Genomic DNA, 26730 nt, shown 5'->3' with positions numbered 1-26730 from the left:
GAGTTTTTTTAAAGACTTTCCTCCTTTACAAGAGTAAGAAATGTGGTGCTGCCTTTCTGTTTAACATAAACTGTGGTAGCATCTAAACAAGAGACCTTCATATATGAATGATTTATTATGGCATTATACTTTTTGAGCTCTCAGAATAGTCTTTTGGTAAGTGACAGATATTTATTCCTTCTGAATATAAACCCCATTACAAAAATAATTGTTAGTAAATTTATGATTTTAGGATTCCATTAAATTTCTATGGTGAAGGATAATCATTTTTTAGGTTAACTAAGCTACAGAATTTTTGGTGAAAATTATCCGCCAGTGAAAATTTTGACCCAAGGCACACAGAGAAATTTATAGTTCTCTATTTAAGTCATTGTAATTGCCAGTCGTTATTATCAGTCATTACTAAGCAACTGAAACCTCAGTTCAAATAAATTGTAATTGTCAAATGAAGTGTAAACACCTACATTAACTTTCTAGTAATTATTTCTTCTTTTGGACAGGTCTTTAACCAATGACCTATATACTTTGTGTATATATATATATGTGTCTGTGTGTGTGTGCATTTATAAAAACCAATATGGATATATCCATTCACTGTAGCACATTTTAAAATAAAATAATCTAGCAGTGAGTATGGATTAAGGTGTTCTGGGGTGTTGGCATTTTACAGAGGACTTCTGTTAGTATATCTAAGAATTTTTTAAGCGGAGTATCTAAAATTATCCCCTGCCTCTCCCCCCAAAACGGGAAAACTAAACTAATGGGATTGAGAGAACCCAGTTTTAACTTGACTGAAAATTCATCATGTTGATATCTGTATATAAACAAATTGAGGAGTAAACATTTTTTCAGTTTTTATGCATAGCATTTTCAAGACTGCTTGGAAACTGCTAACCTTAAGAACTACTTAAAAACTGTTGCATCACTGACGCTTTCTGAAATCTGCAGTTCATTCGTTGTTTCCTTTAAGCCTGTTTGAAATGTAGATCTGATGAAGGTAAGTCAGTTTATTGCATTAAGATAATTTTGTTAGATTGTAAACTAAAGGGTCCAATTTAACAAAATAATAAAAAAGAACCATCCATATACTTCCCAAGCAGTGTAAGCAACGTTACACCACCTTTGCAAAGCCCCGTGGGTACCCAATTTGTTACATATTAGATCATTGGGAGCGACTAGACTATTTTGTTTAGTTGTGGTTTTAATACCCGGTATTACCAGTATCTGTGATCCTGGCAGACTAATCTCCAGAGAAATTTTTTTTTAAGCGAAATGTAACAAATTTAAAATAAGGGAACCATTCACATTCCTCTGTTTTTCCTTAAGCATCCTGGATAGTGTCTCTAGACGCTGCTGCTGGACTTAAACAGGACGGAGGGCGGAGAGATCCCTAACTTCACTCTCCAGGCTTGTGACTACTGACGAGGGGAAGGCGGGGCATCCTCTGGGGCGCCTCAAGCGTTCGGGTCGGAGACACGAGGGCTGGGCGGGCTCGGGGAGGAGGCGGGAGAGGTGAGAGGCTAAGATCTGGGCGTCTCGAAAGGCCTTTCTGAGACACCCTGCCCAGCCCGAGGGGATCTCGCTGTAGCGCGCGGTCCCGAGGAAGTGGCACCTGGGGACGCTTTTCCTGTTTGACCGGTCTTTCCGAGCTCCCGTGGCCGGGCCTCCCAGACCCCCTCGCTTGGGCTCGACCCTTCCTCTAGCTATCCGCGCCTTACCCTCTCCAATTCGCCTACCGCCCCAGGCTTCGGCGAATCTGCTGCGTGCAGCCCCCTGCGAGCGAGCGCGAGATGCCGTCGCCCCTCGGGGCAGCGCGGTGACCGCGGGGGCGCTGTACGCTGCGTGGACCTGCGTCTCCTCCCTGCGTCCCCCGCAGGGGCAACTCCTGCCGGGACCCCGCACCGCAGCTCCAGCGCGCGGGAGCGTGGGAGGAGGGACGGAAACAAGGGTGGTGGGGATGGAGAGGAGGAAAGTGAAGAGAGAGAAGGGAAAGGAGCCGGAGAAAGAGAAAATTCGGGGAAAAGGAAAGGAGGAGAAAGATAAGGAGGTGGAGAAGGAGAAAATTAAGGAAAAAGAAAAGGAGAGGGGGAGGGAGGAGAAAAGTAAGAGTAAAGAAGAGGAAAAGAGGAAAGGGCGGGAGACGGAGAAAGGGAAGGAACAATTTACGGAAAAAGAAGAGAAAGAGGAGGAGAGCAGCACGTTGGCAAAGCCCCCGCTGGAGCTGCTGGTAAGAGAAGGGTGCCTCAAACCCTCACCCAAGGCCGTTGTCGGCGTTCTGGCCGGAGCGCCGGCTCTCGCGCCGGCGGGAATCCGGTCTCGTGTGCAGGCCTTGTACCTGCGGATGGAACGGGTGTGCCAAGCTGCGAACGCCATCTCCCCAGCCCCTTGCCCGCTCTCACCGCTAACCCCGACCCTGCGGTCAAGGTCTAGGTCTAGGTCTATTGTTGAGGAAGGTCAGGTCTCGTCAGGTCTAGTGTTGAAGAGGAGGCCTTAGTCGGGTTCACGGGAGCGCGGGGAACAGCCCTCTTTCCAGCCCCATCTCCGTCCGATGCCCAACGCTAGCTCCCAGTCCGCCCACGACACTGAAACCAGCCCCAAACCCTCACCACACATGCACTCTCTCTCCCAGTCTTTTCTGTTTCCTAAGTTCCATGTGGGAAGGTGCAGGGCTCCTGAATTTGTGCAGGATGTGTTTTGGGTCCCTCTGGACATTTTCTGTGGGCGCTGAGGTTACTACTTCCATTGTTTTCAGACCACCAGCGCCCAGAAGGGACGGGCACAAAGGTTTAACTGAGAGGTCTCAGAAACCAGACATTGCAGTCACAAAAGGACAAGTACTTATGATTCCACGTATATGATGTACCTAGAGTAGTCAAAATCATAGAGAATAGAATGGTGGGGCCTGGGGGAAGGGGGAGTGCGGAGTTAGAGTTTAGTGAGTACAGTTTCAATCTTACAAGGTGAACAGTTTTGGAGATGGATAGTGGTGATGGTTGCACAATATTATGAATGGATTTAATATCACCGTATGTTTAAAAATGGTTATGATGGTGAACTTTATGTTGTGTATTTTACCATGATTTAAAAATTGAGGGGGAAGAAGGAAAAACAGGCATTATTTGGATCAGCTCACTGGGCTGTGTGCTCCTGGAGTTCCTGAGCTCAGAGCTGCTTTCTGGTTCTAAACAATGTGAATTATTAATGGAGATTTGATCTCTGGTAAAACACAGACTACATAGGTTCACATATAGTTAAATGAATAACTTTTGCAAGGAACAGTCGTGTTGAGAATTACATTTTGGGTCTGAACTCCTGGTTTACAGTAACCCCTGCTTTTCTTAAGAGATTATAAACATGAGGAGGCTTGTATTTTAGACTAAAAAATAAGCAAAATGTAAAGCATCAGTGACTGCAGAATTTCTAGGGGTTTAGGAGCAGCGATATGGTTGGAAAGGGAGTAGGGAACTGTTTTTATTCACAAAATTTCATAGGATCTAAGGTGCCATTATTTTAGGTACCACAAACAAAGAAAAAAAATGCTGCCAACCAAAATATGACATACCATAGATTGTAAAGTCCTCATTTCAGAGATGTTAAAATGTGAAAAAACAAAACAAAAAAACACACAGCATCTTGGAACTGATGAAATATGTTGGGATAGCCTGAGTAGAGCCATTGGTGGAGATAATGAGGGGGACACAATCCACATCTTGCAGCCAGTTCTTGGTGGCATCATTGCTTTAAAGCATCCCCTTCATGCATCAAGTCCCTCTTCCTTACCATCACTCTCTCAGAATGACACTATGACATTTAGGTATGGGTAAGAGGGAACAGGGAGGAAGTGGGGATGGAGAGAGGAAACACCTATGGAAATACCTTTTGCTTTAAGAGCCATCAAGAATTCACTCCAAAAAAAACCAAAAACAAAAAAAAAAGAATTCACTCCAAAAAGAAACATTCTGTTATTCACTAGACAGGTTTCTTAAATGCTGCCCTGTACACAAGACCCTATTAGACCAGACCTTAAAACATCTTACTTTTACACAGATCTTATATATTTAAAAAAAAAAAAAAAAGAGGTGGGAGGTGGGATAGACATTTAGTGCTGTTTAGGATCACTTTTTTTTTTTTTTTTAAACAGAAATCCAGTCTGAGTCTAATGTCAACATTTAGCGTTCAAGCAGAAATGTATAAGATTATTATTTTTAAACGAATGCCACTGAAGACATTTACTAGTGTTTTTTATACATGAGAAATCTCTTTAGTAGGCTGTTTGAGAAATAGAATTCCTGTGAGTACTCTGGCTGGACTGTTGCTCATTTATTACTGTTTACATTAAAGTTTGTACCCTAAAAGTCACCTTTCTGAGCACTCTGAAATTTCTATTTCTGTCTTCATACCAGCCTGCCCTCTTGCCCCTCAATCACTTGTCATAAAATTTTACTTGTTGGTTGAATGCTTCTTCCTAAAGTTTACATCTAGTTCATCAGGTTTTAGCATCAGATTTTAAAATACTCCATTATGATTGGAACTGGTTTAACAGTTTCTATAATCTTCGCCTTTTCATTTATGAGGGTAAACCTTGCCCTAAGAGCTTTTAATCTAGTGATTCAACTGGGAAGACAAGACAGATTAATAATATGAGAACTTAGATGCTTACATGCTCAGTGGCAAAGTCAATACATGGAACAAGTAGGCCCCAAGACCCCATACAACAAATTGAATTCTGTTGCAGTCTCCAGTAGACGTGAACTCAGGAAGCAAAGTGAAGTCTGAAAATTGACCCTGAAAATATGGCACCTCCCATAAATCCTGATATATATATATATAAAGTATTTATTTGATAGATTGACCAGGAGTTGGGGGATGGAGAGGGGGTATGCAATTAATATCACATAACTGATGGCTGATTATATAAAATACAAACTGACTGGTACAGTTTGTTCTATTAAATTTTTTGCAAAGTTTTGTTCTGGTTTACAATTCCACAATATTATTGGCAGGCACACTGCCAGGAGCCAGGAAAACCAGGCCCTGATAGCATAGCTTTATTGACTTATCTTTTGTTTCGCAGGAGAAAAATAAGCAGATCCTAGTGCTGGGCCTGGATGGAGCAGGAAAGACCAGTGTTCTCCACTCTCTAGCTTTAAACAGAGTCCAGCACAGCGTGGCACCAACCCAAGGTTTCAATGCAGTGTGCATCAGCACTGAAGACAGCCAGTTGGAGTTCCTGGAGAGTAAGCTGTCTTTCTCAGTAGTTCTGGGGATAACCGATAGCCTATAGCCACATTATCGTTATACCTTAAGTCAGATTTAATGTTATCAACATTGGGTCCTTGTGAAATGAAACACTGGGTCAGATTTTCCTAGTCTTTCAGAATGCATGTGTAGTTTAGTGCTTGGGTACAGTGTGGGGATCACTTTCTGTTCTTTTTATTTTCTTCTTTTTGCAGTGGTGGTGATAAAGGGGAGTTGAGACGAAGGCTTTCGCACCTGTCTTATAACAGCCTCCCTCCTCCCTTACTACCCCAAATATAAATGCAATCTAAGTAAATACAGTGTGTTTCCTTCTCTGCAAATGCAAATAGAGGTAAGCTCCAAACCTCTTGTAACCAGATGGCAACCCAGAAACCCCTCCTCTGGCAGTTCTGGAGTCACCACCTCTCAAAATATTGCTGTACCCCAAAGTTGCATCCGATCCTCTTGTCTCCTCTTTACACTCTCTCCTAGGATGATTTCATCTTTCCTCTTGACATTAAATACTATCTATATGCTAATGACTCCCAAATTTATCTCTCCAGCCAAACATATCCAAATGTTGCCTGACATCTCTACCTGGCTGTCTGATTGGCCTCTCAAGCCTAATATCGTCAAGACAAAATGTTTGCTATATCTCCGTATCTGTTCCTTTCGCTTGTAATCCAACTGGTCAGTAAATGTCTCCTCACCCATCAATATGCTCAAGCCAGAAAACTGGGAGTTTTCTGTACCCCCTTTTGTACCCCATCTCCAGTCTGCAAGTAAAATGCTGTGAATTTTTGCTTTCATTCAGTTGCGAAGAGAAAATGGGGGGCAGAGAAACTGGTAAACCTGCAGGCAAATCTTTATGATAAAAGCATTATTAAGAATAGAGTTTTCAATTTCCCCAGAAGCTATGGAAGAAATAATATTTTTAATGAAATGGATGGCTAACAAAAGTCTCAAAATATAAAAAGTGAAAAGAAAAAAGGGAAGGAAAGGAAAGGGAAGGAAAAAAAGAAAGGGAGATAGGAAAAAAAAAGAAAACTCCAATTGGGGGAGAAATGGACAGATCTGCCGTTGGAGTGAGGGGTTTCAACATATCTTTGTCAATTACTAATAAGATCAAGGAGAAAAAAAATCTGCAGAGATATATAAAATTTGAACACAGTCAACAAGTTTGATCTAGTGAATAATATAAAATTGTCCAATTAGACAATTTTAGCCACATACAAAAGGTAAAATTCACGTTCTTCTCAAACACTCACAGAACAATTACCAACAGTGACCGCTTACTGGGCCATACAGCAAGTCTTAACAAAGTTTTCAAAGAGGATGCATCATACAAACTGTTCTCAACTACACTGCTGTTAAGTTGGAAGTTAATAACTAAAAGATAGCAATCCCTATGTAGGTGAAATGTCATGGTGTTGCCAAAAACATGGGGAACGACATGTTCATTCATCTTTAAACTACATGTGTTAAAACCATATGAATTACTTGGATTATACACATTCTTTAAAAAAATTAAAAACACAAAATACTTCAAAGAATGACTAGCCTGGCTCTCCATACAAAAGAAAACAAAGCAAAGACAAATCAACACACTTTCCTATTAGTTTTTTAAATGGTATTGTTAAGTCCCTACAACAGGAGTCTGCACACTTTTTCTGCAGAGGGCTCGAGAGTAGCTAATGTAGACTTGGTGGCCGCACGGGCTCTGTGCAGCTACTCAACCCTGCAGTTGTACTGCGAAAGCAGCCGGAGACCATATGTGCACAAATCTACGTGCCTGTGTTCTCATACAACTTTATTTGTACTGAAATCCAAATGTGATATAATGTTCATGTGTTACAAAATGGTATTCTTTTTTTCCCCAAACCTTTAAAAAGGTAGAATCCATTTTTTGTTGGTGGGCTGTACAAAAATAGGCAGTGAGCCAGATTTAGGCTGTGGGCCATTGTTTGTCATATTCTGTCCCAGGAGAAAAATAAAAACTGAATTCATTGTGTATGTATTATTATCATTCCAAAAAGTTTCTTCTGGGAAGAATCAACAGAATGAAATAACCCAAAGGAATTTTTTCTGAGGCAAGTATTCCTGAATGCCCACAGGATCATAGTGCAAGATTAAGAGAGGAAATTAGTTCTGGGATTTTGACAAAGGAAAAAAGTTGTGCAAGTGAGGCTAGCCAATGACATTTAAATCAGTCCATTTAAAACTTATTTTAGAGAAATATGTGTTTTAACCCACCACCCTGAATTATTTTAGTATCCTACTCCCATTCGCTGAGCTATACCTGACAGACAGGCATTGGCCATCGTGGCTGCTGTGTATAACAGATCAGGAGGCATCCACTGTAGTACAAATTTAAGATCTTTATGCTGGTCCTTTGTGTTCCAGAATGAGTGACCCGCTTGTGGAGGGTAAATATTCCCACCAATAAATTCCCCAGTAACATCGCTCAAGTTGTTCGAAGAATTGGGTAGAGTCTCACAGAGGTCTTTTATCAGAATACGTATCCAGTGTTCAGAAATTATCAAAATGTGTCTTTCCTGCCCCCCTCAGTGGACTCTTCTGAGGTTTGTGTGTGTGTCTTCCTTCTCTACTGTTCTTTGTAGTTGGTGGCAGCGAACCTTTCCGTTCTTGTTGGGAAATGTACCTGTCCAAGGGATTGCTGCTAATCTTTGTGGTGGATTCAGCAGATCACAACAGATTACCTGAAGCCAAGAAGCACCTTCATCAACTAATTGGGACAAATCCAATCCTTCCTCTGGTTGTGTTTGCAAACAAACAGGTAAAAATTTGTGCAAATATAAATTGTACTCAGTAGTTTTATTATTAATACAAGAAGTAGAAATGTCTACTTTTAATAGCAAGATATTCAATAATATGTTGTATGTTCAGTTCAATTTATACTATTAGATCTATTGGATTATACAGTCAGCCCTCCATATCTGTGGATTCAACCACCTGTGGATCAGGAAAAAAAAGATTCTGGAAAGTTCCAGAAAGTAAAACTTGTATTTGCCACACACAGGCAACGATTTACGTCGCATTTACATTGTATTAGGTATTATAAGTAATCTAGAGATGATTTAAAGTATATGGGAGGATGTGCATAAGTTATTTGCAAATACTATGCCATTTTATGTAAGGGGCTTGAGCATCCTCAGATTTTGGTGTCTGCTGGGGTCTTGCAACCAATCCCCCTCAGATACCAAGGGGCAGCAGTAAATTCCTTGAGAACAGAGACTATCATTCACCTTTGTGTCCCTTGTAAAACCTAGCATAATGCCTTGTACATAGTAGGAATTCAACAAATACCTGTTGAATTTATTTTTTTTAATTTAATTCTATTTATTTATTTTTTACAGAGCAGGTTCTTATTAGTTATCTGTTTTATACATATTAGTGTATATATGTCAATCCCGATCTCCCAATTCATCCCACCACCCCCCCCAACTTTCCCGCCTTGGTGTCCACATGTTTGTTCTCTACACCTGTGTCTCTATTTCTGCCCTGCAAACCGGTTCATCTGTACCATTTTTCTAGGTTCCACATATGTGCATTAATATATGATATTTGTTTTTCTCTTTCTGACTTACTTCACTCTGTATGACAGTCTCTAGGTCCATCCACGTCTCTACAAGTGACCCAATTTCGTTCCTTTTTATGGCTGAGTAATATCCCATTGTATATATATATACCATATCTTCTTTATCCATTCGTCTGTCAAGGGACATTTAGGTTGCTTCCATGACCTGGCTATTGTAAAGAGTGCTGCAATGAACATTCGGGTGCATGTGTCTTTTGGAATTATGGTTTTCTCTGGGTATATGCCCAGTAGTGGGATTGCTAGGTCATATGGTAATTCTATTTTTAGTTTTTTAAAGAACCTCCATACTGTTCTCCATAGTGGCTGTATCAATTTACATTCCCACCAACAGTGCAAGAGGGTTCCCATTTCTCCACACCCTCTCCAGCATTAGTTGTTTGTAGATTTTCTGATGATGCCCATTCTAACTGGTGTGGTGATACCTCATTGTAGTTTTGATTTGCATTTCTCTAATAATTAGTGATGTTGAGCAGCTTTTCATGTGCCTCTTGGCCATCTGTATGTCTTCTTTGGAGAGATGTCTATTTAGGTCTTCTGCCCATTTTTGGATTGGGTTGTTTGTTTTTTTTAATACTGAGCTGCTTGAGCTGTTTATATATTTTGGAGATTAATCCTTTGTCCATTGATTTGTTTGCAAATATTTTCTCCCATTCTGAGGGTTGTCTTTTCGTTTTGTTTATAGTTTCCTTTGCTGTGCAAAAGCTTTTAAGTTTCATTAGGTCCCATTTGTTTCTTTTTGTTTTTATTTCCATTACTCTAGGAGGTGGATCAAAAAAGATCTTGCTGTGATTTATGTCAAAGAGTGTTCTTCCTATGTTTTCCTCTAATAGTTTTATAGTGTCCAGTCTTACATTTAGGTCTTTAATCCATTTTGAGTTTATTTTTGTGTGTGGTGTTAGGGAGTGATCTAATTTCATTCTTTTACATGTAGCTGTCCAGTATTCCTAGTACCACTTATTGAAGACACTGTCTTTTCTCCATTGTATAGCCTTGCCTCCTTTGTCATAGATTAGTTGACCATAGGTGCATGGGTTTATCTCTGGGCTTTCTATCCTCTTCCATTGATCTATATTTCTGTTTTTGTGCCAGTACCATATTATCTTGATTACTGTAGCTTTGTAGTATAGTCTGAAGTCAGGGAGTCTGATTCCTCCAGCTCCGTTTTTTTCCCTCAAGACTGCTTTAGCTATTCGGGGTCTTTTGTGTCTCCATACAGCTTTTAAGATTTTTTTGTTATAGTTCTGTAAAAAAATGCCACTGGTAATTTGATAGGGATTGCATTGAATCTGTAGATTGCTTTGTGTACTATAGTCATTTTCACAATATTGGTTCTTCCAATCCAAGAACATGGTATATCTCTCCATCTGTTTGTGTCATCTTTGATTTCTTTCATCAGTGTCTTATAGTGTTCTGCGTACAGATCTTTTGTCTCCTTAGGTAGGTTTATTCCTAGGTATTCTGTTCTTTTTGTTGCAATGGTGAATGGGATTATTTCCTTAATTTCTCTTTCTGATCTTTCATTGTTATTGTATAGGAATGCAAGAAATTTCTGTGCATTACTTTTGTATCCTGCAACTTTACCAAATTCATTGATTAGCTCTAGTAGTTTTCTGGTGGCATCTTTAGGATTCTCTATCTATAGTATCATGTCATCTGCAAGCAGGGACAGTTTTACTTCTTCTTTTCCAGTTTGTATTCCTTGTATTTCTTTTTCCTCTCTGACTGCTGTGGCTAGGACTTCCAAAACTATGTTGAATAATAGTGGTGAGAGTGGACATCCTTGTCTTGTTCCTGATCTTACAGGAAATGCTTTCAGTTTTTCACCATTGAGAATGATGTTTGCTGTGGGTTTGTCGTATATGGCCTTTATTATGTTGAGGTAGGTTCCCTCGATGCCCACTTTCTGGAGAGTTTTTAATCATAAATGGGTGTTGAATTTTGTCAAAAGCCTTTTCTGCATCTACTGGGATGATCATATGGTTTTTTGTTTTTTTTTTAAATCATTCCCACTCTCTTTTTTTTTTTTTTTGATACTTATTTATTTATTTATTTGGTTGCGCTGGGTCTTAGTTGCAGCAGGCAGGCTCCTTAGCTGTGGCTCACCAGCCCCTTAGTTGCGGCATGCAATCTCTCAGTTGCGGCATGCAACCTCTCAGTTGTGGCATGCATGTGGGCTCTAGTTCCCAGACCAGGGATAGAACTCAGGCCCCCTGCACTAGGAGCACAGAGTCCTATCCACTGCGCCACCAGGGAAGCCCGATCATATGGTTTTTATTCTTCAATTCGTTAATATGGTGTATCACATTGATTGATTTGCGTATATTGAAGAATCCTTGCATCCCTGGGATAAATCCCACTTGATCATGGTGTATGATCCTTTTAATGTGTTGTTGGATTCGGTTTGCTAGTGTTTTGTTGAGGATTTTTGCATCCATATTCTGTTTTTTGCATCAGTGATATTGGTCTGTAATTTTCTTTTCTTGTAGTATCTCTGTCTGGTTTTGGTATCAGGCTTATGGTGGCCTCGTAGAATGAGTTTGGGAGTGTTCCTTCCTCTGCAGTTTTTGGAAGAGTTTGAGAAGGATGGGTGTTAGTTTGATAGAATTCACCTGTGAAGCCTTCTGGTCCTGGACTTTTGTTTGTTGGAAGATTTTAAATCACAGTTTCAATTTCATTACTTGTGATTGGTCTGTTCATATTTTCTATTTCCTCCTGGTTCAGTCTTGGAAGGTTATACCTTTCTAAGAATTTGTCCATTTCTTCCAGGTTATCCATTTTATTGGCAATAGAGTTGCTTGTAGTAGTCTCTTATGATGCTTTGTATTTCTGCAGTGTCCATTGTAACTTCTTTTTCATTTCTAATTTTATTGATTTGAGTCCTCTCCCTCTTTTTCTTGATGAGTCTAGCTAAAGGTTTATCAATTTTGTTTATCTTCTCAAAGAACCAGCTTTTAGTTTTATTGATCTTTGCTATTGTTTTCTTTGTTTCTATTTCATTTATTTCTGCTCTGATCTTTATGATTTCTTTCCTTCTGCTAACTTTGGGTTTTGTTTGTTCTTCTTTCTCTAGTTCCTTTAGGTGTAAGGTTAGATTGTTTATCTGAGATTTTTCTTGTTTCTTGAGGTAGGATTGTATCGCTATAAACTTCCCTCTTAGGACTGCTTTTGCTGCATTCCGTAGGTTTTGGATCGTCGTGTTTTCACTGTCATTTGTCTTTAGGTTTTTTTGGTTTCCTCTTTTGATTTCTTTAGTGATCTCTTGGTTATTTAGTAATGTATTGTTTGCCTCCATGTGTTTGTGTTTTTTACGTTTTTTTCCCTGTAATTGATTTCTAATCTCTTACCTTTGTGGTCAGAAAAGATGCTTGATATGATTTCAGTTTTCTTAAATTTACCGAGGCTTGATTTGTGACCCAAGATGTGATCTATCCTGGAGAATGTTCCGTGCACACTTGAGAAGAAAGTGTAATCTGCTGTTTTTGGATGGAATGTCCTATAAATATCAATTAAATCTATCTGGTCTATTGTGTCATTTAAAGCTTGTGTTTCCTTATTAATTTTCTGTCTGGATGATCTGTCCTATGGTGTAAGTGAGGTGTTAATGTCTGCCACTATTATTGTGTTACTGTCGATTTCCTCTTTTATGACTGTTAGCAGTTGCCTTATGTATTGAGGTGCTCCTATGTTGGGTGCATATATATTTATAATTGTTATATCTTCTTCTTGGGTTGATCCCTTGATCATTATGTAGTGTCCTTCCTTGTCTCTTGTAACATTCTTTCTTTTAAAGTCTATTTTATCTGATATGAGTATTGCTACTTCAGCTTTCTTTTGATTTCCATTTGCATGGAAAATCTTTTTCCATCCCCTCACTTTCAGTCTGTATGTGTCCCTAGGTCTGAAGTGGGTCTCTTGTAGACAGCGTATATGGGTCTTGTTTTTGTATCCATTCAGCGAGCCTGTGTCTATTGGTTGGAGCATTTAATCCATTCACGTTTAAGGTAATTATCGATATGTATGTTCCTATTACCATTTTCTTTATTGTTATGGGTTTGTTTTTGTAAGTCCTTTTCTCCTCTTTTGTTTCCTGCCTAGAGAAGTTCCTTTAGCATTTGCTGTAGAGCTGGTTTGGTGGTGCTGAATTCTCTTAGCTTTTGCTTGTCTGTAAAGCTTTTGATTTCTCCCTTGAATCTGAATGAGATCCTTGCCGGGTAGAGTAATCTTGGTTGTAGGTTCTTCCCTTTCATCACTTTAAATATGTCATGCCACTCCCTTCTGGCTTGTAAAGTTTCTTCTGAGAAATCAGCTGTTACGTTATGGGAGTTCCCTTGTATGTTCTTGGTTGTTTTTCCCTTGTTGCTTTCAATAATTTTTCTTTGTCTTTAATTTTTGTCAGTTTGATTACTATGTGTCTCAGCATGTTTCTCCTTGGGTTTTTCCTGCATGGGACTCTCTGCGCTTCCTGGACTTGGGTGGCTATTTCCTTTCCCGTGTTAGGGAAGTTTTTGACTATAATCTCTTCAAATATTTTCTCGGGTCCTTTCTCTCTCTTCTCCTTCTGGGACCCCTATAATGCGAATGTTGTTGCATTTAATATTGTCCCAGAGGTCTCTTAGGCTGTCTTCATTTCTTTTCATTCTTTTTTCTTTGTTCTGTTCCACAGCAGTGAATTCCAGCATTCTGTCTTCCAGGTCACTTATCCATTCTTCTGCTTTAGTTATGCTGCTATTGATTCCTTCTAGTGTATTTTTCATTTCAGTTATTGTATTGTTCATCTCTGTTTGTTTGTTCTTTAATTCTTCTAGGTGTTTGCTCTTTAATTCTTCTAGGTCTTTGTTAAACATTTCTTGCATCTTCTTGATCCTTGCCTCCATTGTTTTTCCAAGGTCCTGGATCATCTTCACTATCATTATTCTCAATTCTTTTTCTGGAAGGTTGCCTATCTCCACTTCCTTTAGTTGTTTTTCTGGGGTTTTATCTTGTTCCTTCATCTGGGACATAGTCCTTTGCCTTTTCATTTTGTCTATCTTTCTGTGAATGTGGTTTCATTCCACAGGCTGCAGAATTGTAGTTATTCTTGCTTCTGCTGTCTGTCCTCTGATGGATGAGGCTATCTAAGAGGTTTGTGCAAGCTTCCTAATGGGAGGGACTGGTGGTGGGTAGATTTGGGTGTTGCTCTGGTGGGCAGAGCTCAGTAAAACTTTAATCCGCTTGTCTGCTGATGGGTGGGGATGGGTTCCCTCCCTGTTGGTTCTTTGGCCTGAGGCAACCCAGCACTGGAGCCTACCAGCTCTTTGGTGGGGCTAATGGCGGACTCTGGGAGGACTCACACCAAGGAGTACTTCCCAGAACTTCTGTTACCAGTGTCCTTGTCCCCATGGTGAGCCACAGCCACCCCCCGCTTCTGCCACAGACCCTCCAACACTAGCAGGTAGGTCTGGTTCAGTCTCCTATGGGGTCACTGCTCCTTCCTGTGGGTCCTGATGTGCACACTACTTTGAGTGTGCCCTCCGAGAGTGGAGTCTCTGTTTCCCCCCAGTCCTGTCAAAGTCCTGCAATCAAATCCCACTAGGCTTCAAAGTCTGATTCTCTAGGAATTCCTCCTGCTGTTGCCAGACCCCCAGGTTGGGAAGCCTGACGTGGGGCTCAGAACCTTCACTCCAGTGGGTGGACTTCTGTGGTATAAGTGTTCTCTAGTTTGTGAGTCACCCACCCAGCGGTTATGGGATTTGATTTTATTGTGATTGCGCCCCTCCTACCATCTCATTGCGGCTTCTCCTTTGTCTTTAGATGTGGGGTATCTTTTTTGGTGAGTTCCAGTGTCTTCCTGTCCATGACTGTTCAGCAATTAGTTGTGATTCCGGTGCTCTTGCAAGAAGGAGTGAGCACACGTCCTTCTACTCCACCATCTTGATCCAATCTACCTGTTGAATTTAATTCAGTAAACATTTATTGACTTTTGAATTGATTTCTACAAAATATTTGTGTGTTTAATATGTATAAAGAAGTAGTTTTAGATCAATTAGCCTGACCTGAATTTATTTCACACACATGCATTAAAATATTAAACGTTCATGAAGAAATTGGAACCCTTGTGCAGTGTTGGTGGGGATGTCAAACGGGGCAGCCACTGTGAAAAACAGTATGGCAGTTCCTTAAAAAATTAAAAATAGAGTTTTCATATAGTCCAGCAATTCCACTTCTGGGTATATAACCAATAGAATTGAAAGCAGGAACTCAAACAGATATTTGCACAGCCATGTTCATAGCAGAATTATTCACAGTAGCCAAAAGGTAGAAGCAACCCAAGTGTCCATCCACAGATGAATGGATAAACAAAATGTGATCTATACATACAATGGATATTATTCAGCCTTAAAAAAGGAAATTCTGACACATGCTACAACATAGATGAACTTTGAAGACATTATGCTAAGTGAAATAAGCCAGTCACAAAAGGACAAATACCGTATGATTACACTTTTTAAAAAATTTTTATTTATTTATTTATTTATTTTTGGCTGCATTGGGTCTTCGTTGCTGCATGCAGTCTTTCTTTAGTTGCAGCGAGTGGGGGCTACTCTTCATTGTGGTGTGCGGTCTTCTCATTGAGGTGGCTTCTCTTGTTGTGGACCACAGGCTCTAGGCATGCGGGATTCAGTAGTTGTGGCACACAGCCTCAGTAGTTGTGGCTCGCGGGTTCTAGAGCACAGGCTCAGTAGTTGTGGCGCATGGGCTTAGTTGTTCCATGGCATGTGGGATCTTCCCAGACCAGGGCTCGAACCCATGTCCCCTGCATTGGCAGGCGGATTCTTAACCACCGCGCCACCAGTGAAGTCCCTGAATACACTTTTATAAGGTCCCTAGAGTAGTCAAATTCATAGAAACAAAAAGTAGAAGAGTGGTTGCCAGGGCCTGGGGGTGGGAGAAACAGGAAGTTATTGTTTAATGGGTACAGAGTATCAGTTTTACAAGTTGAAAAGAGTTCTGGAGATGGATGGTGTACAACAATATGAATGTACTTAACTGTACACTGAACTGTACACTTAAAATTGGTTAATATGGCAAATTTCTTTATGTGTATTTTACTACAATAAAGAAAGTTAAAAACGGTATTAGACATCTATAGCATTGTACAGGCATACCTCATTTTATTGCACTTTGCAGATATTGTGTTTTTTACAAATCAAAGGTTTGTGGCAACCCTGCATCGAGCAAGTCTATAGGTACCATTTTCCCAAAAGCATTTCTCACTTCGTGTCTCTGTGTAGCATTTTGGTAATTCTTGCAATATTTCAAACTTTTAAAATTATTATTATATTTGTTATGATGATCTGTGATCAGTGATCTTTGATGTTACTATTGCAAAAAGATTACAGCTTGCTGCAGGCTCAGATGATGGTTAGCATTTTTTAGCAGTAAGGTATTTTTAAATTAAGGTATGTACTTTTTTTAGACAATGATATTGCACACTTAATAGGCTACAGTAGTGTAAACATAACTTTTATACTCACTGAGAGACAAAAAAATTCATGTGACTAGCTTTATTGCAGTATTCACTTTATTGCAGTAGTCTGGAACCAAATTTGAAATATCTCTGAGGTATGCCTTTAATGCAAAAACCCCTCTCTTAATGGCTAGGGTTGCCAGTCATAAGAGAGCTCAGTTCCTGCCATTTCTTCCACTACTTCTATGGGTGAATATTTATGGAAGTAAACTAAATAATTACAGATGATGATGTAAAAGTAGGAGCCTATATTAAAGTCCAGCATAGATGCTAGTCCAGCAGATTATTTCTAAAAGAAAAGCTGGAGATTTTTTTTTTTAAATGAGCATCTTAAGTACCACAAACTGTAAAGGTTTAGAGGATCCTGGTACATTTAAGTGAGCTGTATAGTATTCCATTGCATGAATATACCATGGCTTTACCATTTTCTTGTTGGATATTTGGTTCATTTCCAATGTTTTATTGTTAAAATCAGTTCTACAGTGAATCTTCATGTATGTGTCTCCTCGTTGATGTGTACCAGTATTTCTCTAGTGCATGAGGAATTGCTGGGTTTTGGATTTGTACATATTCAATTTTGCTAGATATTAGCAAGTTGCTTTCCAAAGATATTGAACCAATTTATTTTTCCTACCAGCAGTATATGACAGTTTTTAAAGCTCTACATCCTTGTCAATATTTGGTTTGTCAAACTTTCATTTTTGCCAGTCTCATGAGGGTGAAATTTTATCTTATTATAATTTGCATTTCCTTAATTACTAGTGAGCTTGAACATTTTTTCAGATGTTCACTGGTTATTAGTTTCAAATTAGTGTCATTCTCTGAAATGAATTTCCACATTTATGAATTATCTTTTAATATCTTTCCCCAAACTCCTGTTACGGTGTTTATCTTTTCTCCTTTGAGTTGTAGAAGTCTTTCATGTCCTTTGGAAAAACTTTTGTCTGTTACATGCATTACACATATCTTCTCCAGCAATCTATTAGCTTATCATTTTACTTTGTTTATGGTTCTCTTTTTAATACATAGGTTTTCATTTTTTTAAAATAAATTTATTTATTTATTTTTATTTTTGGCTGTGTTGGGTCTTCGTTGCTGCACGCAGGCTTTCTCTAGTTGTGATGAGTGGGGGTTACTCTTCGTTGCGGTGCTCGGGCTTCTCATTGTGGTGGCTTCTCTTGTTGTGAAGCACGGGCCCTAGGCATGCAGGCTTCAGTAGTTGTGGCACGCGGGCTCAGTAGTTGTGACTCACGGGCTCTAGAGTGCAGGCTCAGTAGTTGTGGCACATGGGCTTAGTTGTTCCGTGGCATGTGGGATCTTCCTGGACCAGGACTCAAACCTGTGTCCCCTGCATTGGCAGGCGGATTCTTAACCACTGTGCACCAGGGAAGTCCCAGGTTTTCATTTTTAATAGTCAAATTTAGCAATACTCTCCTTTGTGGTTTATATCTCTTCATCAAATTGAATAAACAGAGCCATTTGGTGTCAAATTTATAACTTTTACTGGGGTTTAATAATAAAAGGTTTGGATATTCTAGTTTAAGTTTAATGCATCTTGGTTGATACTCCTTGGCCAAAGTAATTTATTCTTTTGTATGACTCACTGGTTCAAGTTATTAGATAAGTATTTTTAAAACATCAACTTACTATCTTTACTCTTTGAGTGATGATCTCTATTAAGGCACAGTTATGTAAGTGTGGAATGCACCTGTTATTTATCCCTGATGTGCTTTTATCATTACAAGGAGCCCCTCCTCCCACGCAACACCCTCCTTCTCCTATTTTCTTCCTCTCCAATTCCATCAGTGACTTTTTTTTTTTAACTTGAGACATTGTCCACATGTTGCTAGATTCATTAACACAGTTCCAAAATTCACTGCGGGCTCTAGGAATAAGTGAATTCAGGTTTCAAACAGGCAATATATTGGAAGGACCAGAAAGGTAATCATACCACATCAGGAAAAGTCTCACAGGCTCCCAGTTATGGAATTTGATAGGTTCATATTGGTACAAGAAAAAAATGACACAATATTGGACTATTTCCAGATGATGCCCTAAAGCTATGGGAGAACACTATGAAACAACAAAAAGCCAAATACAAATGCAATTTTAGGAGTGAAAATACTTAAACTTTTGCAAAGGACTTAAAAACTGTAACTAAATCTGTGTATGTATTTAGGAGAGGGAATGTCAGAGGTCATTTGCATAAATAATTCTTGATGTGTGAGAGGCAAAGAAATGTGTTTTGACCTTGGCATTTTGACCTCAGGGAGGTTTTGACCTTGGCATGCAGCATAAACACATGCTTTCTGTCTCCTCATTTTAATCTCTCTTCTCTCTGCCTCTCCCAGTGGGTTTCCGTCCTTTAAGCCTTCCCCATTTCTCCATCTTGTCCTCTTTCCCTCCACCTGTCCCTCCCCTCTCAGCCTCCTTTACGCACTATTTATTTTCTAAATTCACTTCCTCCCTTATCCCTTCTCTGTCTCCCTCCATCCCCCCAAATTTGATCCAAAATTTTTTGTTCAGTAGAAATAATGGTTGCAAAAGAAAACTCACATTTGGCAAATGCTAAATCAATAAAATATGATATGGACAAAAACCAATTAATGAATCAAATTTCTATTGTTAAAGACAAATTAAAAATAATCTTAGGAAAATAAAGATAAAAATGGAAAAACAAAATTAGAAGCAGATTGACTGCACTGTTTAGGAAATTGATTAAGGTATTATATTGACTTAACTTCATTCCAGAACATACTTTTTTGATAATAACTCATAAATGCTGATATAATTCCAATGAAAATCATTATATTCAAACAGTCATTAAGATCATAGTAATGGGATTACAGTATCCTCCATATTAGAATGGAGGTGGGGTCATTGAGAGCAATAAATGAGAGTAAAAAATGTATCTATCCAAAAAGATTGCAAAATAACCAACTTTTTCTCAATTCGTTTTTCATTCTTGGTGAAGGATCTTGAAGCAGCCTATCACATTACAGATATCCATGAAGCTTTGGCGTTATCTGAGGTGGGAAATGACAGGAAGATGTTCCTGTTCGGAACCCAGGTGACTGAGAATGGCTCAGAGATACCCTCCATCATGCAAGATGCCAGAGACCTGATTGCACAGCTGGCTGCAGACATGCAGTGATCAGGCCTAGGCCCACTGTGAGGCTCATGATTTGAATGTCACCAGGCAATGTTTAGTGGCAGGCTGGAAGCCAAAAGTTTCCACTTCCCAATAAAAAATAAGGCATTTCCTATTTTCTCAATGCACGGCATATACACATATATAAGATAATGTTAATTGATTAAGAGGATCTCTATTTATATCTTGAACTTTAAAAATATTGGTAAAACAATGTATTTGGAGGGATTTGAATTTTTTTTTAAATTTTTATTTATTTTTGGCTGCATTGGGTCTTTGTTGCTGCATGCGGGCTTTCTCTAGTTGCGGTGAGCGGGGGCTACTTTCCGTTGTGGTGCATGGGCTTCTCATTGCGGTGGCTTCTCTTGTTGCAGAGCATGGGCTCTAGGTGCATGGACTTCAGTAGTTGTGGCACATTGGCTCAGTAGTTGTGGCTTGCAGGCTCTAGAGCGCAGGCTCAGTAGTTGTGGTGCATGGGCTTCGTTGCTCCCTGGCATGTGGGATCTACCCAGACCAGGGCTTGAACCCATGCCCCCTGCATTGGCAGGTGGATTCTTAACCACTGCGCCACCAGGGAATTCCTGGGATTTGGATTTTTAATCAACCAAATTAAAGTGAACAGTAGCAAGCATTCATTCCATTTGTAGTTTCTCAATGAAATGAGATTTACATTAAAATATTTTAATAACTTTTCTCTTTTCAAGTAAAAATCCAGGTGTCTTTCCTTTAAGTGGATCCGTTTAACACTGTAGGGAAAGAAATATCAGGATAGGGCAATAAGAAAGGTAAGCACTATCAAACCCACATAGAAACATAAATTAACAGCTTCAGAAAGATTTAGGAAAGGCTTCTTTTTTTTTGTTTTAATTTATTTTATTTATTTATTTTTGGCTGCATTGGGTCTTCATTGCTGCATGTGGGCTTTCTCTAATTGCGGCGAGCGGGGGCTACTCTTCATTGCGGTGCACGGGCTTCTCACTGCGGTGGCTTCTCTTGTTGCGGAGCATGGGCTCTAGGCGTGCGGGCTTCAGTAGTTGTGACTCTCGGGCTCTAGAGCACAGGCTCAGTAGTTGTGGCGCACGGGCTTAGTTGCTCCATGGCATGTGGGATCGTCCCGGACCAGGCCTCGAACCTGTGTCCCCTGCATTGGCAGGCAGATTCTTAACCACGGTGCCACCAGGGAAGCCCCAGAAAGGCTTCTTTTTAAGAAACTATTGCACTAAAAGAAGAACACCTTAGGGATTTGTTTTTTAAATTCTTGATATTTAGCTTTTTTATATAGATAAGCTTTCTTTACTAGAAATATTTTGTAAAAGTGATAACTCTATTTACCTACAGACATGATATAAATCCAACTTCGAACCTTAGTGTCCTGTCTTGATCTTTTTTTTTAAGAAAATAAGGACTTCCAGTTTTGAGTCCAGCATGTAAGAAGCTTGGAAGCCACCACTCCCTTCTAACAAGTTAAAAAGCTGAACAGACTAAAATATCAGCATTGGAGGGAGCAACAGGAGAATACAGAGATTAACAATTTACCAGAGCAGAGACTTATAGTGGGAAATTCCCCATGGGGACCCCAGGGTAGAACAAACGGAACGGTGACTGATGAATTGCTGGTTGCTCAAAGTGGAGTAATCTGAAAGTTAAAAAACTCTAGGGGAACCCAGTCATTGGAGGGGCCCCCAATTATTTGAGATTTACCTCCAGGACCTTGACCAGATTCCCATAATAAATATTGGAGAGAAATCCCCTGGTGCTTCCAAGGGAGGGGAAAAAAATTTTTGAAATATGCCAGAGCACTCTGTCCTTCTTAACAAGGCCTGCCCTCAGGGGAAACTAGTTAACCAGAGCCTAGCCTGCTGGGTTATCACCAGAGCCTAACTGACCTGGGGGAAATACCCAACTCCAGCCCACTCTAGACATTCTGTTCCACCTAAAAGGGCAGAAAACTAAGACTTAAGTTTGCAGTCCAGAGGCACTTAGTCTCTAAAAGACTAAGACCTAATCATAGGACTATAGAACACTCCCCCTCTCCCCACACCTCACCACCACATTACTAAAGGCCTGTTTACAGCAGCTCCTTTTACCCAGTACATCATGCCTGGCTATCAAGAAAAACTACAAGACATACTAAAAGGCAAAAAATACAGAAGAGATACCACAAGCACCATACAGAAATGAAGAACGTGTTTGGTGGGCTTGTTAAAAGACTGGACATAGCTGAGGAACGAATCTCTGAGCTTGAGGATATCGCAATAGAAACCTCCAAAACTGAAAATCTAAGAGAACAAAGACTAGAAAAAAACAGAACAGAATATACAAGGACTGTGGGACAACTGCAAAAGTTGCAACATGTGTGTAATGGGAAACCAGAAAGAGAGAAAAGAAAGGAATGGAATAAATATTTGAAACAGTGAGTAAGAATTTCTCCAAATTAATGTTGGACACCAAACCACAGATCCCAGCAGCTCAGAGAACACCAAGCAGGACAAATGCCCTCCCCCCCAAAAAAAACAGCAACAACAACAAAAAACTATAGATAGGCATATCACTTTTAAGCTGCAGAAAATCAAAGATGAAGAAAAAATCCAGAAAGAAGCCAGAGGAAAAAACACCTTACCTATGGAGGATCAAAGATAAGAAGTACATTAGGCTTCTCAGAAACCATGCAAACAAGAAAAGAGTGGAGTAAAATATTCACAGTGTTGAGAGAAAAAAAACCGTTAGCCTAGAATTCTGTACCCTGTGAAATCCTTCAAAAGTGAAGGAGAAAAATTTCTTAGACAAAAATTGAGGGAATTTTTTGCCAGTACTTCTGTGTTGCAAGAAATGTTAAAAAGAAATTCTTTAGACAGAAGGAAAATGCTATAGGTCAGATATTTGGACCTACATAAAGAAAGGAACATTGGAAAAGGAATAAGTGAAGGTAAAATTAAAACTTTCATTTGTCTTATTTTTAATTGATCTAACAGATTACAGTTTCTTCAAAATAACAATAGCAACATTATATTTGACTATGTATGCTTATATGTGTGTATAAATGTTATGACAGCAATGATACAAGGGATGAGAGGGAGGAATTTGGATTATTTAGTTATTATAAGGTATTCACATTATCTGTGAAGTGGTATAGTGTTATTTGAAAGTAGACTTGGATTTGTTGTTAATGTATATTGCAAACTCTAGGACAAGCACTAAAAAAAATAAAAGAAGTTATAACTGATAAGCCAAGAAAAGAGAGAAAGTGAAATCAAATAAAATGCTCAATTAAAACCACAAAAGGTAGAAAAAGAATGGAAGACAAAAAGAGAAACAAAGAACAAGGACAACAGATAGAAAACAGTAAAAATATGGTAGCTATTAATCCAACTAAATAATCACTTTGAAGGTCAGTGGTCTAAATGCACCAACTAAAAGACAGAAATTGTCAGAGTGGATTAAAAAATAAAAGATCCAGAAACTCACTTCTTGCCTACAAGAAACTCACTTTGAATATAAAGAGACATACAGATTAAAATTATGTGAATGAAGAAAGATACAACACTAATCAAAAGAAAGCAGGAGTAGCTATATTAATTTCAGACAGAGAAAATTTGAGAATAATGAAAGTTATCAAAGATAAAGAGGGGAATTATACCTAAAGCACAAGCAACAAAATAAAAGATAAGTGGGACTACATCAAACTAAAAAGCTTCTACACAGCAAAATAAACCATCAACAAAATGAGAAAACAACCAATGGAATGGGACAAGTATTTGCAAACCATATATCTGACAAGGGGTTAATATTCAAAATATATAAAGAACTCCTACAACTCAATAGCAGAAAAAATAAACGGGCAAAGGACCTGAACAGACATTTTTCCTGAAGAAGATCTATAAATGGCCAACAAGTACATGAAAAGATACTCAACGTCACTCCTCATTAGGGAAATGCCAGTTAAACAATGAAGTATCCCCCCAAGCCTATTAGAATGGCCATCATCAAAAAGACAAGATAATAAATGCCAGCTTGGATGTAGAGAAAAGGGAATCTGTGGTACCATTGGTGGGATTGTAAATTGGTACAGCCACTGTGGAAAACAGTATGGAGGGTCCTCAAAAAATTAAAAATAGAACTACCATATAATCCAGCAATTCCACTTCTGAGAATATATCCAAAGGAAATGAAAACACTAACTCAAAAAGATATCTGCACCACGATGTTCCTAGCAGCATTATTTTCAGTAGTGAAGACATGGAAACAACCTAAGTGTCCATGGATGGGTGAATGGATAAAAGAATTTGTAGTGTATATATATATGTATATACATGCATACAAACGTGCATACAATGGAATATTATTCAGCCATTAAAAAACAAGGAAATCCTATCATTTGCAACAACATGGATGGACCTTGAAGGCATTATGCTAAGCAAAATAAGACAGAGAAAGACAAATACTATATGATCTCACTGATATGTGGAATTTAAACAAACACCAAACTCAGAAAAAGGAATCAGGTTTGTGGTTATATGGATTGGGGGGAGGGGGTCGGTTAGAGGAAGGTGGTCAAAAGATACAAACTTCCAGTTATAAGATAAATAAGCACCAGGGATGGAACCTACAACATGATGACTCTAGTTAACACTGCTGTATGCATTATAGGAAAGTTGTTAAGAGAGTAGATCCTAAGAATTTTCATCACAAGGAGAAAAAAAAATTTTTTTTATTGTATTGGTATGAGAGGATGGATGTTAACTAAACTTATCATGGTAATCATTTCACAATACATGTAAATCACACCATCATGCTGTACACCTTAAACTTATACGGGGATGTATGTCAGTTATTTCTCAATAAAACTGGAAAAATAAATTTTTAAAAGAGGGGAATTACATAATGATAAAGAGGTCAACTCTGCAAGAAGATATAATGATCCTACACGCAAGTGTATGCGCTTAGAAACAGACTTAAAGTAAGGGAAGCAAAAACAGCTGATCAGGGGCCCGCCGCCTTTCTCTTTTTCACCTGTGTCTCCTCTCTAAGGGGCGGGGCGCAGGTGGGCCCTGGCAGCTTGGCGCGTCCTCTTGGCAACCGGAGAACGTGCAGGGAGGGGCCCAGAGGCGTCGCGCCGCTGCCGCGTCCGGGTTGGGCGCGCTGGGGCGGGGCGCGCTGGGGCGGGGCGCGGAGGGCGGGCCGCCCGCCCATCCTCTCCCATCTTCTAGAAGGCGAGTAGCCTCCGGCCGTCGTCCAGCAGGAGCTTCTGGGCCGCCAATGGAGAGCCAAGAGTTTTCCAGTTCTTCTGGGCTGTCCGATGGGCATGACACGGCAGAAATATCCGCTCGCTCCGAAGCCCTCCAGAAGCCCTTTGTAGTCAGGATATTTGACGTGCACAAGCAGCCTGAGGAGTCTGAGGAGCCGGAGTTACCCGAGGAGGCCGACGAGCAAGACCAGCCAGGCGAATCCGAGGCGTGTGCAGAGCCCCACCAGATCCCCGAGCCCCACGAGCCCTATGAGCTCTACCAACCCTGTGAGCCCCACAGGCCCCCCAAACCCCATACACCCTACAAGCCTCATCCACCCCGTGAGGCCTGCGAGCCGCATAAGCCCCAGGGGCCCCGCGCTCCCCGCGAGCCCCACAAGCCCCACAAGCCCCACAAGCCCCACGAAGTCGAGTTGCTTCCCAGAGCTGGCGTGATGGTCTCCCCGTCTCTGCTGACCAGATTCCCGCCACGGCTTCCGCCATCTTCCCTGAGAGGTAGGTGTTGGGGGTCCCTCTGGGGGTTCTAATGGGAAGGTTTGCCTGCAAGGACCCTTTTTTTATATATATATAAATTTATTTATTTTTGGCTGCACTGGGTCTTCGCTGCTGCGCGGGCTTTCTCTAGTTGCGGCAAGCGGGTCTGCTCTTCATTGCAGTGCGCGGGCTTCTCATTGCGGTGGCTTCTCTTGTTGTGGAGCACCGGCTCTAAGCACGAGGGCTCAGTAGTTGTGGCACACGGGCTCTAGAGTGCAGGCTCAGTAGTTGTGGCTCACGGGCTTAGTTGCTCCATGGCATGTGGGATCTTCCCTGACCAGGGCTCGAACCCGTGTCCCCTGCATTGGCAGGTGGATTCTTAGTCACTGTGCCACCAAGGAAGTTCCCTCATTTTGTTTCAAAGGAGGATAACACTTGTGTCATTTACCTGCTGTTTTACAGTGTCCTGTCTTTGGACCTCAAGAAGCTCTGATAGGAAATTGAGACTCTGGTGATGAAACAATCTCTTCACTCTGCTCTCTCTCCACCTGGGGACTTTCTAGCTGTCCTTGATTAGTCACTGTCACTAGCTGTCCTCGATTAATCACTGTCACTTGTTTTTGAAGCCCTTCTTAAGGCTTCTCTACAGTTAGTCATTGCAGTCCTCTGGGTTGCCACTTTGAACATACCTCTATTATGGCACTTAAGATTTTGGGTTATATCACTATCGTTTTCCTCAGCTAAGGGGAGGGATCCCTGAAGGGAGGATAGTTTTCTCAGTGTTTAGCACATGGTGGTGCTCAATAAATGCTATTACATTTTTAAAGATGGAGTAACAAAACACTCATTGAGCAAAAATTCAAAGAGTATGTTTATTAAGTGCTTGCTATATGTTCAGTCATCACCAAGTTCACAAGCTAACAGGACTGATGGGACTTGGGTATAAACATCCAGCTCACTTATGGCCTCTCATTGATGACTCCACCCAGAACAATTCCTTGTCCACATTGGGCTTCCAGTTCCTTGGCTGACCACGTTTTATCTCATGTTCTCCTTGACTTGTCTTTATCAGCCTTGATTCTATGGTCTGTCATGTCAGTTGCTTACTTACAACATCTTCACCACCCCATTGGCTCTTTGGCTGTTCACCGTACTTCTCCTGGGAAAACCTCAACCCTGGTTAAGCCCACCCATCCACCCTCTGCCTACACCTGAGCAGCTGACTCTTCCTGTACAAAATCACACAATCATACTGACTGCTTTTATTTCAATTTCATGACCACAGATCTCAGCTGGTCACTTGGCACTGCCTAGCAAGCCCACTTTATTCACCTAATAAATTAGTTATCCTAATCAGTGAGATGACTAAATGCCTTCTTTACTCTACTCCAGCCTTCACACCTTTGACCCCAAACAGCTGAAGACTTTGCCTCACACTTGAGAAAATAGACGTGATATCATGAACTCCCTTATTTTCTTACCACTAATCTATTGCC

General features: G+C 40.2%; 2 protein-coding genes across 3 annotated transcripts in view; both read left to right on the top strand.

The window, feature by feature from the left end:
* The first annotated feature begins 121 nt into the window (after positions 1-121).
* On the top strand, positions 122-19625 carry ARL9 (ARF like GTPase 9). Of its 2 annotated transcripts, XM_082464490.1 has the most exons (4): positions 122-2227; positions 5075-5237; positions 7860-8035; positions 19339-19625. In XM_082464490.1, the coding sequence occupies exons 1-4, from the start codon at positions 1958-1960 to the stop codon at positions 19516-19518; spliced, it is 789 nt and encodes a 262-aa protein (XP_082320616.1). In that variant the 5' UTR covers positions 122-1957; the 3' UTR covers positions 19519-19625. The 2 variants fall into 2 exon arrangements, with proteins under 2 accessions (XP_082320616.1, XP_082320617.1); XM_082464491.1 differs by lacking the exon at positions 7860-8035 and having other exon boundaries at positions 2103-2227.
* Positions 19626-19763: 138 nt separating this feature from the next.
* SPMAP2L (sperm microtubule associated protein 2 like) overlaps positions 19764-26730 on the top strand; it is a 68146-nt gene continuing 61179 nt past the window's right edge. Inside the window, exon 1 of the mRNA XM_082464512.1 lies at positions 19764-25255. Coding sequence (XP_082320638.1) covers positions 24772-25255 — 484 coding nt within the window. The 5' untranslated portion in view covers positions 19764-24771. The remainder of the gene's footprint in view (positions 25256-26730) is intronic.

This window comes from Balaenoptera physalus, assembly GCF_965194825.1.
Source record: "Balaenoptera physalus genome assembly, chromosome: 5".
Classification (NCBI taxonomy): Eukaryota; Metazoa; Chordata; class Mammalia; order Artiodactyla; family Balaenopteridae; genus Balaenoptera; species Balaenoptera physalus.
Note: the sequence above shows the minus strand (reverse complement) of the source record. Positions and strands in the feature narration are given on the sequence as shown.